We start from the raw sequence: 11,737 nt of genomic DNA, 5'->3' as shown, positions 1-11,737 counted from the left end.
GCTCAGTGGCTAAGACACAACTTTGTCTTAGCCACTAAACACTCTAACGAACAACTTCAACTGCATCATTTCACCAACAGAAACAAACAGCAGCTAAGACCAGCCAAACGGCCATCTGGGCTGCTGCATGGCGAACGTACTCACCGACACAGTAATGGGACTCGCAAATCTTGCCGATGTAGCAGTCGCGGTCGTGTATGCATTCTGGTGCAGGCCTCGTTTCAACTGGGGGGGGGGAAAGAAAGGTGCAAGGTTTTAGTTTAAGAACGTCTCGAACCTTAAACGATACTAAGATGAGGCTTTCTGCAGCCTCAGAAACTCAGCTAAAGGAGAAACACTCACTCTTGTTGCAGAAGTCGTATGGGTTGCCCTCGTAGCCGGGCTGGCAAGTGCAGAGTGGTCGGTGAACGACCGGACGGCAGTGTGTGTGTCGGCCGCACGAGTTTTGAATGAGACAAGGGTTGACACACTGCGTGTTGACGCACGCCTTGTCGAAGGTGCAGTCAGAATCGCTGCGACACCCAACTGAAGCACAAAGAAAAGAAAAAGGAAGTGTGAACATCATTATCCACTGCCCTTGTCCATACACTTCACAAGCACGTGCGATGCCAGTTGAGCTCACATGCTGTGTCCTGTATTTGCACCATACCAGGTTTGTTGACAAATATTTGGACATGCATGATGTGTCGAGAATAAAAAATTGGTCTTACCAGAGCATTTTCGCCTTTCACAGATTTCTCCAGGGTTGCAAGCTGAATCGGTGGAACAGCCGTCAACTGAAAGGTGAAATTACATCTAGTGAGTAGAAGAAAATAAAGAATACACTGCAAAATATTACATAAGTAGTTCTACTTGAAAATGGCCCTTTTCGCTGCTACTGTTACCAGTAATGCTAAAAAAGAAAAAGCTTGACAGGAACAAAACCAGTGAGTGCCAAATTGGTGATAAATTACTTTTTTTTCTTTTGTTTCGCGCGCTGCCAACTGTAGAGCCAAGCAAACCATTGAAACTCTGGCGTATAGGATGCTTCATGCATGTGTGCGTCTTTAATTTGAGTACAGACTTAAAAAAAACTTTTCAATTGAAAGCAATTTCTGCCTTGGTGATATGCCGTAGAAAAAAGCTCCTAATTAGTACTTCAGAACCCCAAAATCCATCCTAGTTTGCACTCAATTCTTACTGCAGACAGACACTGACACGTCACACCTGAAAAAACCCCCAAACCAGATGCCTGCTGTACCTTTGTGCACTGTAGCAGAACACCATGCTGCAACGGTTCTCAAATGTGGACCATGGTCCCCTAGCTCATCGTAAATTAGCAAAAGCAGGGTGTAGCAGGGTGTCAGCAATCTGTTCACTCGTAAGCTTGTTAGGCATGATTTTCACTGGAAAAGCCACCTAATGGCGAGGGGCTGGTGAAAATCAGCAAGACAGACGCATGTGCTTTGCAGCAAAGCCAACTTAATGGCACTGTTGCTGACATGAGAAACTCGAATGACCACGAAAAAAGGAGGACTAAGCAGGGAGCTTTGACCCAAAAATAAACATGGCGCCAACCTTTTGTCAGCCAATAGCTAAACAGTTACATGAAGAGGCGCAACATTCTTTCATTGAAGCGTCAGAGCCCATCGACTCACGTATGCAGATGCTGTTTCGGCAGACGTATCCGTCGGCGCAGGGCTCGTCGACGCTGCACTCGACGCGCACCACAGAGGTGGTGGGTGGGGGGATGGTGCAGTGGACGCGGGGGTCGCCCACCTTGTCCCGGGGGCAGGTGCAAGTCACCCGGTGGTTCTGGGGGCGGCACAGGGCGTTGACCCCGCAGCTGCCCCGCTGGGAGCACGGGTTGCGGCAGGCACCCTCCACGCACGCCTTGTCGTACGGGCAGTGCTCGTCCACCCGGCACCCCACTGGGGGGGGGGGGAAAGGGAACAACATTCGGGTGCCCTTTACAGACCACTGTCTCGTGTCCTGGTGGGAGACTCGTTGCTGGGCTGGTTACAAGATGGGTACAAGCTACAGGCTGAGTACAAGATAGGCACTCCAGTAACCATGTGGTAAACATAGTTTGCAGTGTAGAAGCGAGTGAAACCCCTTTCTGGTGTATGAATGCAGGCCACAACCGCTGCCTACTTAAATAAAGTGTAGATTGGAACACAAAGGGACAGGACTGGCATGATACTGGAACTTTCTTGTCCTCACCTTCCTCCTAGTGTTACAGTATAACTTCCATGACATTCAAGCAAAGTTCCACTGTTTGAATTAATATTTAGAAGATTCTTTAATCTCAGGGAAGATTCTTGGAAGTGTACATACAAAGTCACTGCATATCCTGTGTGTTTACTGAGCTTTGTCTCATCTTTCTGCACTCTTCAAGCAATGAACCATCAACTTTAAACATTTTTCTGTCAAACTGAGAATCCACATGAGCAGCAGCAGCATTTGAGTGCAAGCAGAAAGTTTGTTTTATGTTTCTCAAACATGGTGGGCAACACTTCCAGTTTTGGCTGTTGGACCAATCCAAAACACCACTGGACCAATTGGACCAATTGCACGGCCAAGTGGTCCTCCAATGGCATTCTGGACTGGTCCAACAAGACTTCCAAATATTTTTATGGCTGGGAACAATCTATAAAGCAAGAGGTTCAGCCTTCTACACTGCAAAGGCACCACATGTTCGTAACAAGGTTTCTCAAGGTTATCAACTAACCAGCTCTGCTGTTATTATTCAGTGCAAAGTATCTTTAATAAGAAGCACCCATCTTTGGAGTGCAGGCAAAAACTGAAGCCCACAAACTCACCGATGCAGCGATTGCTGATGCAAATCTTCTCGAGTCCACAATCCTTGTCTGTATGGCATTCCACCGACACTGTCGAGAAAGAGGTAAAAAGAATGCACAAATAATAGATTAGCGCCTTGCATAGTGAGCAAGGAAGGTAACCAAGCTATGGTTTTTTTTTTTGCTACGCTAGAAACATCATTTCTGTTTTGCAGTAAGAAGGACGCAAAAATAAAAGCGACGTTGTGTGTGCCTCACTGACCTTCTCTGCAGTGAACCTTGGCGTCTCCCTCGTAGTTTGCCGGACACCGACACTCGGCAGAGTGGCTGATGGCCTGGCAGTGGGCGTTGACACCGCACACGCCGGGTCGGCAGGGATCCTGGCAGAACTTGTCTCGGCACTCCAGGAAAAAGTCGCAGTCACTGTGCGTTCGGCATCCAGCTGAAATTGATAGTAACAGTAGGCTTATGAGAACCAGTGAGTAGCAAGATAATGCTACTATACTGCCATACTAAAAGACACATGTCTTCAAATGCAACTTCTCAACTCGCTTCACAGGATAGCTTCTTGTTTGTGAATTTTTTGTCGGCAGTGACATGCAACGGAATTATAAGAAAAGAGTGTGCAGTTTATTAGCAAGTGTTCCGGCTATCGCTTGTCATTGTTGAACTTTCTCGACAGAACTTGTTTCATACACTCACACACTGCAGACCAGCAAAACGTAACACTACAGGTTTTCCTGCTCCAATTATAATCCAATTGCCATCCAATTTAATTCAGGCACCAGCCAATTTCATCCAAGTGCCATCTAATTTAATCCAAATGCCATTAATTTATTCCAGGTGCCAGTGAATTTAATCCAAGGGCCAACCAATTTAATCCGGTCACCAACCAAATTAATCCAGCTGTCAGTAGGTTGTTCAGGAGTGCTTTGTGCGGACATTGTTGCGTTGGTGTATGGTGAAAATGTGATGTTTCTTGATCCGTTATGTGCAAAATATCTTATGTGCACAGCTTGATGGACACTTACTAACACGCGCAGACCAGGAGAGCAGTCTTGTTTGATCCGTTTGTGCCGTATACCGATCATCTTCGAGTTCGTCAGAAGTATCGTCTGCTCGCGTATTGTTATGCAAGCAGACTTGCCAGTGTATTGTTACGTGAGCAGACAATACTTCTGACGCGAGCAGACGATATTATAATTCGGAAATACAGTCGAACCCACTCATAACGATCCCAAATATAACAATATATTGGTTATAACGACATGCATATTTTGATGCACTTACGACTTTCCTATGCTTATTCATTTAAACTCGTCCGGACATACCGGACGTTTTTCACAGCGTCCTACTTTTACAACGAACACTTCTGGCACGGTTCCGGTAAAAATATGGTGCATACGAAGTGAAAACAAATCGAAACAGAAAGGCGGCGTGCTGGTGCGTTCACTCAATTTAAGGGGAGATGAGGGCCTTGAAATAAAATTTTTTATTCATTGGTCTATGATAATTAAAATCACTGTGAATGTGTGTTATGTTTTCCTCATTTCAAATATGCAATTGGTTTTCATGTGGCATAATTATTTTTTGAGTTACAAAGAAAATACTGGAGCCTAATTAAGTAATTTCTTACGGGCTGTCAAGGGGCTTTTTATTCAATTTTTTTTTTTAATAAATGGTATGGATGCGTAGTTTAAGACCTGCCATGCATGCTGATGCTCTTTGTATTCCTGTAAATATAGTTCATTAAATAAAGTTAGTCTAATTATGCCAAGTACAGTTTTCAGAAAACTTAATGAGCACATATTATTACTCATAACATTTATCTGAGGCACATTGAGCCAATTAAAATAGCATCAGCATGCAGTTCATTTCATCCCGAATTCAAAGGTATAACGTGTATAGAAATCCTTTGAAAAAAAAACGACCCGAAAACCTCTGTAAGGCTAGGCACATATGCAAGAAAAGGGAAGCTGAGAAAATCGCAGTTGAAGTTTTGTTTTACTACAAGTAAGTTTTATTTAAGGATGTGAAAAAGAGAAATGCTTTAGAATGTAGCTTTCTCTTCGCTCAATGGTTCAAATCGGTTCATGGGAAAATTGTGAAATCCTCTTTACACAGATGGCACTTGGCAGAAAAACTGAACAAAAGCAAGGCCAGAACGTTACTTCAATTTTTACGCTGTTGACAGCGCGCCGTCTCTATTTGGCGACCAAGGCTGAGGTGCCGATCGTGCACCACAGTTGTAAACGTTTATTTTGTTATGTTACTGCTTCATTCGTTGCAATCAAATTGGCTCCAGGGCGATTTGCATCGCGCGAAATGAGTTGCAACGGAGGGGCTGGTAATGGCATGCACCACACTGTTCTGTGACGTGCATGCGCTTGGCTAGGTGGGATAACCACGTTTTCGATTTAATATACTCGCATATCACGTCACCTCACACGTTGTGCACAGTGCGAGCATTTATCATTCTCAAATCGCTCATCTGTAACTTGCCGACGAATAAGCGCACGCTGGTATGCGGGCCGACCCGCCGCGGCGTACAAGCAGATCGAGAGCAGTCTTTCTTGATATTTACCCAGCCGAACGAACCGCTTCCGGTAATTGACTAGCCAGAATAACCGTTAATTAGTAATCACCATTACGAACTACAGATGATCAGAACTCTGTGGCGATGGATATGTCGGCCTTGGCTCTAGTGAGCGGTAGCGGAGCGGCTGGTTGGGTGTCAAGACCGACTGGGCGCGAAGTTAGCTGTTACAAAACGCTGGCACAAGCGGCACAACCACGCAAAAAAAAAAAAAAAAAAAGAACGTCCAGGGGTAAACGAACTCGGTACAAAAGTGTCGCTATCGAAGACGCAACCTCCACACCAATTTTTTTTTTTGTGTGTGTTTATTGCCTGTCTGCCACACCAAACCCGGAGACTATGCATGGCGTCTAATCAGCGGGTTTTGCTTTCGTCTGGACGAAACTACAAATTTCACACCGGCTCCGTCTGGACGGAACGCTAAGCTCTCAGTTGTATTCTGTCTGGACGGAACTTTAGCACTTGTATATCGTTCTGTCTGGACGATTTTTTGGGCCAAATTTCGGGTTTCTAAGTCCCGCGTCTCCCTATTAATCGCGACGAAGATATCCCAGATCGGCGAGCACCGCCCGCAGATTACGGACGCCGCGACCGCGGTCACTCACTTTCCAGGCATTTCTCCAGTGGCGGAATAGCGGTGAGGAAAAAAAAGAAATAAGGAAGGAGCTTGAAGCCTGACGGGAGCATGACGCTGCCCGAGTCGACGCGAACGCGGCACCGTGTGCTGCAAAAAGCTCCGGTGGTTACTTAGGAGATCGCGGTTCGTTTGCACAGTTGCTGATAACAAATACATTAAAACTTTGGAACTTCGCTCTTCTCCACCCGAAGCGACGCAGCTGCCGGTACACTCAGCCTGGCTGATAGGGTGCGCGACGCGCCCCTTGCTTTGCTTTGCTTTGAGGTTCTTGCGAGGGGAGGGTGGGGGGGGGGGGGGTGAAAGGGGAGGAAAGGGGCCAGAAACTGTCTGACTTGGGGGTTGTAGACACCTTATTGACCTTATCAGGCCCGGCGCGCCCCTTGCCTTTAGGGTACCTGAATCACCTGAATGTTCCTCCACGCAAGGGGCGCGCCCAAGATGGCTGTTGTAAGGAGGATCCGGAGCTTCCCTCACCGAGACGCCGCTTACGTGCGCGTTTAAAGCAGAGGGGGTTAGCTCTACTTTTTAACGTCGTTATGCGGCGGTGACGCCAGATGCAAACGAAGGTGAAAAGATACGGCAAAAGCCGCTCACGTCGTTTGTTGCGGCGGGAAGCCTGCCAGCACTCTCACAAGCCACAACTAGCGGAGTTCGTTCATTAGCAGTACAGACTTATCAGAGTACGTGAGTTTAATAGGCGTTTATTACTTGACCAGTCCTGCCTATATAAGGCATTTGGTAGTACATTGTGCTGCTCCATGCAGGACACGCACAAGTCAATGGCCTGGTCAGCGTGATTAGTATTAGTTTTGCACTATGTCTGTTTTACCAGCAGCGAAGGCAATGATATCAACAATAGCTATCTAAGCGTGGTCTCTTGAAAGTTGACAGTATCCTTGGTGAGCCTTTTTTTTTCTTTTTTGTTGAAAACAACAACACCTAGCGATCGATGCTGTGGCAGTCGTAGTCGCATCCAATATTTTGATAGGGCACACTAATTAGTAGAGCATTAGATCCACCGCTCATAAAGAAAAAAAGACTTCTTTTAGAAAACAGTGTACCCACTCACTGTTTTTTATGGCTGGATCAAAAGCAGGAAATAATCTTATGCATTCCAGGCCCTATGTGTTTCCATTCCTTAACACGAAGGATTCTATTTAGCAAATTTGCTGTTCCATCGAGGAAACGCAAACACCGCATAATGCACGCGTAGTATTTTTGAATATAATTTGTATCGCACACAGTCATATAAATTAAATGCCAGGTGTGTGGCAGAAACCAGCCAAAACAATTCTGCGGCTCCAGATTGGAGTTGATTAAACGCTTGAAACTTCTAAGCAGAATGTTAACCTGCTAACCTGCTTGAGCTGCTTTCTTACTATCACCTAACGTTTTCTGCATTGCTAACAGCAGCTCCCTGAAGCAAGGAAAAGCAAGGAAGAAACACAAAGTTATTCGCACGTAAAGCATTAATGTAATGCTGGTTCTAAACTAGAGCGCCTGGGCAAGCCTGTTGTCTGTGAAAGGTGACGTGATGGCCAAGGCGTGCCCAAATCACAAACAGCCCTCGCGACACCGCGCGAGGGCAGTTTGTGAGAAACTGCCCTCACAAGCAGAGAAACGGTCATCAACAGCGGTAGGTTTTGAAAACAGATCATGGTTCAGTGTAACATCTTACTCCTGAAACGTGTTATGCCTGCGCTCTCACACCCCTGCTTTGCTATGTAAGAATGTGAACACGAGGAAAACAAAATTATACCGACGCTGCTATTGTTCCTTGCACGTCTTAAGGCGATGGACATCTGCGACCTGGAGCTCCTGATATGTATACAAACGTCAAGTAAGGGTGACAGAAACTAAAGGCGTCCGTCCACCCTGTAACAGCTGAGTTGTCGTTTAGACAGGTTGGTACATATAGTGGAATCTCATTAAACCATACCCGCATAAGCCATAGCGTCTTTTTTAAATGTAGTTAAGCTGAATCCCCGACTCGGTTTCCCTTTAACCTAATGCATTTGAATAAACTGTAGTGCGGATTAGTACGTAATTTCTTCAAATCCCCGTCAGGTATGGTTTGTGCAAAACATCACAACAGACACCATGCACACTGTCTTCGGTTCATGTTTCGGTTCCTCGTTTTCGTGTAGCACGTTGAAATCTCTTGCACGCGGTGTATCAAGCACGAGAGCCTTTAGAACATAACATGCATTCGGTGGATGCTATGCTTGTTATCACGTGAAAACGAGGTCAAAATCCCTGTAACACTACGGGTGAACGCTGCCGGCCAACGTGCAGGCGTGCGGGCTCCGACATTTCCACCACTCGCCGATCCTCCATAGAGTTTTCTCCTCCTGCCACCGCGCGGCGGCACCGTCTGCGCGCCTTGCAAGTGGAGATTTTGAGATTTTGGAGACGTCTAAAAAAATTTCTTCGCAGGCATCGTGCCGGTAGCAGCAGGTTCGATGCAAACACAATGTAGCTCGCTTGTAAGCACGCAGTGGGCATCCCTTCAGGAAGCGAAAAGGCTTAACCTGTCACCGAAGGGGTTGTTCGACATGTTCGCTAATTTGCGCGTGTTTTAAAGGGCGAGTCTATATACAACGAACTACTCATATAACGACCTCTTTTCGCGGCACTTTCGAGTTTATTATAAATGGGTTCGACTGTATGTATATATATATATATATATATATATATATATATATATATATATATATATATATATATATATTCATTGATTGAAAATCAGAATGCAAAGGGCATTTAAGTAATGTGTTTTTATCAAAGGAACTTCTGAAGGCATTGTTACAGGAGGAGCAGACGATAGTTCTGATGTGAGTTATCGACGGCGCTCTCGCAGACGATAAGCGCTCTCGCAGCCCAACGGATCAAAAAAGCCTTGATCTGCGCGTGTTAGTAAATTTCAATTAATCTGTGCGGATGAAATATTTTGCCCGCAATGGATCAAGAAACATCACGTTTTCACCGCACCACGCGCAACAAAGTCTGCAAAGCTGTGCCTAATTTCGCACAAAACACCCCTGAACAACCTTCTGACCGCCGGATTAATTCGGTTGGTGACCGAATTAAATTGGTTGGCACTTGGATTAAATTGGTACCTGGATTAAATTATATGGCACCTGGATTAAATTATACGGTGCTCGGATTAAATTGGCTGGTGCCTGGATTAAATTGCATGAAATCAGATAAAATTGAGCGGGAAGACCTGTAGAGCTCTGATTTGCACGGCCTCACTGAAATGGAAACTCCACACCTCACACCAGACCAAAAACTCTGGTTTTAAAATTGTCGACCGTGGCACTGTTAATTTTAATAAATTAGAGTGCCTCACAGAACACCCCATATTTCAGTGGGCTAAAACTTTCAAATATGATCTAGACCTAACTCACGGCAGTCAAAGACACCAATAGAAGCCGAAAAATTAGCATAAGGCGTTTAATTTTTCGCCACGAAGGTGAACGAGACTTACCAACGCATCTTGTGTTGTCGCAGATTTCGCCCCTGTTGCAGTCATTGTCAGAAGCACAGAAGTCAGATGCTGTCAAAAATGGCAAAAGAAAGAGTTAATTAAAATAAACGGTAACAAAGCATGTAAGGAACTTGCACAGTTTTATATGAAAAAAGAAAACACGCTACTGACTGCAATAAAAAGCGGAAAAGAATTTCACTTACGAGAGCACTGGCCCCGCAGACAGATCAAGCCAGGGAGGCAATCTTCATTGACTCGGCAGCCTTGACCTAGAGAACAAGAAGTGTGATTGAAATCATCATCAAATACACTATGGTTGGCACTTCTCAGGGCAGTGAAGCTGTGACTTCATTGCAGTTTGAACCCACACATCTTACTGCCTTTTTTTTTTTTTTTTTCAAGGCTCTGAGGAACTTGTGCATGAACGAATTTACAAGACAGATTGAAAGCCATAATGCCACAGGCAGAAACATCAGTTCTGCACTGTGTGATGTCTGTCAAATAGGCAAGTAAAAAGCGCATCTTACTGTGGATGATAAAAGAAATGATAGAGGGGGTGGTTAAGTGCATTAATGTGTGATTTAGTAACTGGACGCTGTAGACCCTACAATCAGTGCTTCTTTCGAATGCCATTGCCACAAAGAATAGGAGTGTGCTGATTATATAGCAATGCATGAATGGCAATCCCTCACTCTTTTTGCATTCGAACTGTGGGTTGCCGTTGAAGCCTGCTGGACAGAAGCAGTGTGGGCGATGATGTTCAGGCGCACAGTCAGCATTGATGCCGCAGGCTCCACGAACATTGCATGGGTTCTGGCACTGGCCCTGGTAGCAGCCTTGGTTGATGGGGCAGTTCTGATCCCCACGACAGCCATCTGGGAAAAAAAAAAAAAAAATACAGCGTGAAATTGGAGACAATCAAGCACTAGTTTGGGACGCAGATTTCATGGAACAGTTTATTTTGGCTCTCACATTAAGTGCACTTCAGGCAATGCATGCAGCTGCAGCTTGTGCAAAACCGGTTTATAGATGCTAAATGTACTTTGCTCAGCTCTTGATTTGAGGAAATGTAAAAATACTGAAATCATTGTTTTGCACTGAGAGCACCCACTTGAAGCTTTTATACAGTAATAACTAGTCAAATTGAGCCAACCCGTATACAGCAAAATTGTAAAGCACAGTTGTGACTATTTTGTGCTTTTGTGCATTGTTTGTGGTTAAAATACTGCCCCCCCAAAATTTTTTGTTGCTTGTAGAGTATTATAGATAACGAAATACTACACAAACATATTCCTTACCAAAGCATCGGTGCGATTCACAGACTTTTCCAAGGGCACAGTCATTGTCGGTGGTACATTCGACTTTTGCTGAGGAAGAAACGGGGAATTACGCAAGGTCAGTATGGTCAATATAGTGCACGGTGAATGCCACTTTACAAAAAGCAAGTTCGCGAGGAAAAAGAAAGCTTAGGTGGAGCTGTCTGCTTACTTATGCATCGGCCATTGTCGCACGACCTCTCAGGACCACAGTCGCTTTCCCTGCTGCAGATGTCAGGGTCTGCAACGACGATTAATTTCAGTTTGGAGATAAAAGGAACATCACGCAGCTCCGGATAAACATTTACAGCGTGATTGTGTTCAAGCTTCTAAAAAGCGTCTGTCTTGATCCCACTCACCGGTCAGACACTCGGTGTACGGATCGCCCAGGGTCTGTGGCGGACATGTGCACGTGAGCCGGTGGTTGACCGTCTTGCAGTGCGCATTCAGTCCGCACGCACCCACGAACTGGCAGGGGTTCTGGCACTGGCGGCTGATGCAGGTCTTGTCGTCGGGGCAGCTGACGTCTGACCGGCAGCCCTCTGCAGTTGAGAGTGCCACAAGGCAGGAAGATGTTGACGCTTTGCATTTCATAGTTGTTCAGCCCCAGCTACTGCAGCACAAAATGCAGTTGACAGATGCCTGGCAAACTGCACTAAAGTGTGTACGCAGGGCAACGTTGACTGGAAAAGACAACTAAAACATAAGACAAATGGCCCCCAGTTGGCCCTTCTTTTTTTAAGCAAAGGGGTTAACTCGCAAGTTCCGTCAATCATCAAAAAAAGAACAAAGAATGTTACAGCAAAATCACATAAAATGGAATATGGAGTGGCCAATAACATTCATTTCATCTGTGAGGAGTTGCAACCTGGTATAATGGTTGCATTTGCTAAGGAGTCAGTTAAAAAAAATCAAGAA

The 11,737-nt window shown here is 45.3% G+C and overlaps 1 protein-coding gene across 1 annotated transcript in view; it reads right to left on the bottom strand.

Annotated features, from left to right (window-relative positions):
- LOC144145822 (uncharacterized) overlaps positions 1 to 11,737 on the bottom strand; it is a 310,476-nt gene that overhangs the window by 33,293 nt on the left and 265,446 nt on the right. Inside the window, exons 77-88 of the mRNA XM_077677578.1 lie at positions 11,179 to 11,361; positions 10,992 to 11,060; positions 10,802 to 10,870; positions 10,196 to 10,378; positions 9,707 to 9,772; positions 9,504 to 9,572; positions 3,043 to 3,222; positions 2,802 to 2,870; positions 1,638 to 1,910; positions 711 to 776; positions 343 to 525; positions 145 to 225 (exon numbers count right to left, since the gene is read on the bottom strand). Of these exons, the coding sequence (XP_077533704.1) occupies positions 145 to 225; positions 343 to 525; positions 711 to 776; positions 1,638 to 1,910; positions 2,802 to 2,870; positions 3,043 to 3,222; positions 9,504 to 9,572; positions 9,707 to 9,772; positions 10,196 to 10,378; positions 10,802 to 10,870; positions 10,992 to 11,060; positions 11,179 to 11,361 (1,491 nt within the window). The remainder of the gene's footprint in view (positions 1 to 144; positions 226 to 342; positions 526 to 710; positions 777 to 1,637; positions 1,911 to 2,801; positions 2,871 to 3,042; positions 3,223 to 9,503; positions 9,573 to 9,706; positions 9,773 to 10,195; positions 10,379 to 10,801; positions 10,871 to 10,991; positions 11,061 to 11,178; positions 11,362 to 11,737) is intronic.

Source organism: Haemaphysalis longicornis, unplaced genomic scaffold (assembly GCF_048455015.1).
Source record: "Haemaphysalis longicornis isolate Haplotype H1 unplaced genomic scaffold, Haemaphysalis longicornis Haplotype H1 scaffold_7, whole genome shotgun sequence".
NCBI lineage: Eukaryota > Metazoa > Arthropoda > Arachnida > Ixodida > Ixodidae > Haemaphysalis > Haemaphysalis longicornis.
This window is presented reverse-complemented; position numbering and strand designations above follow the sequence as displayed.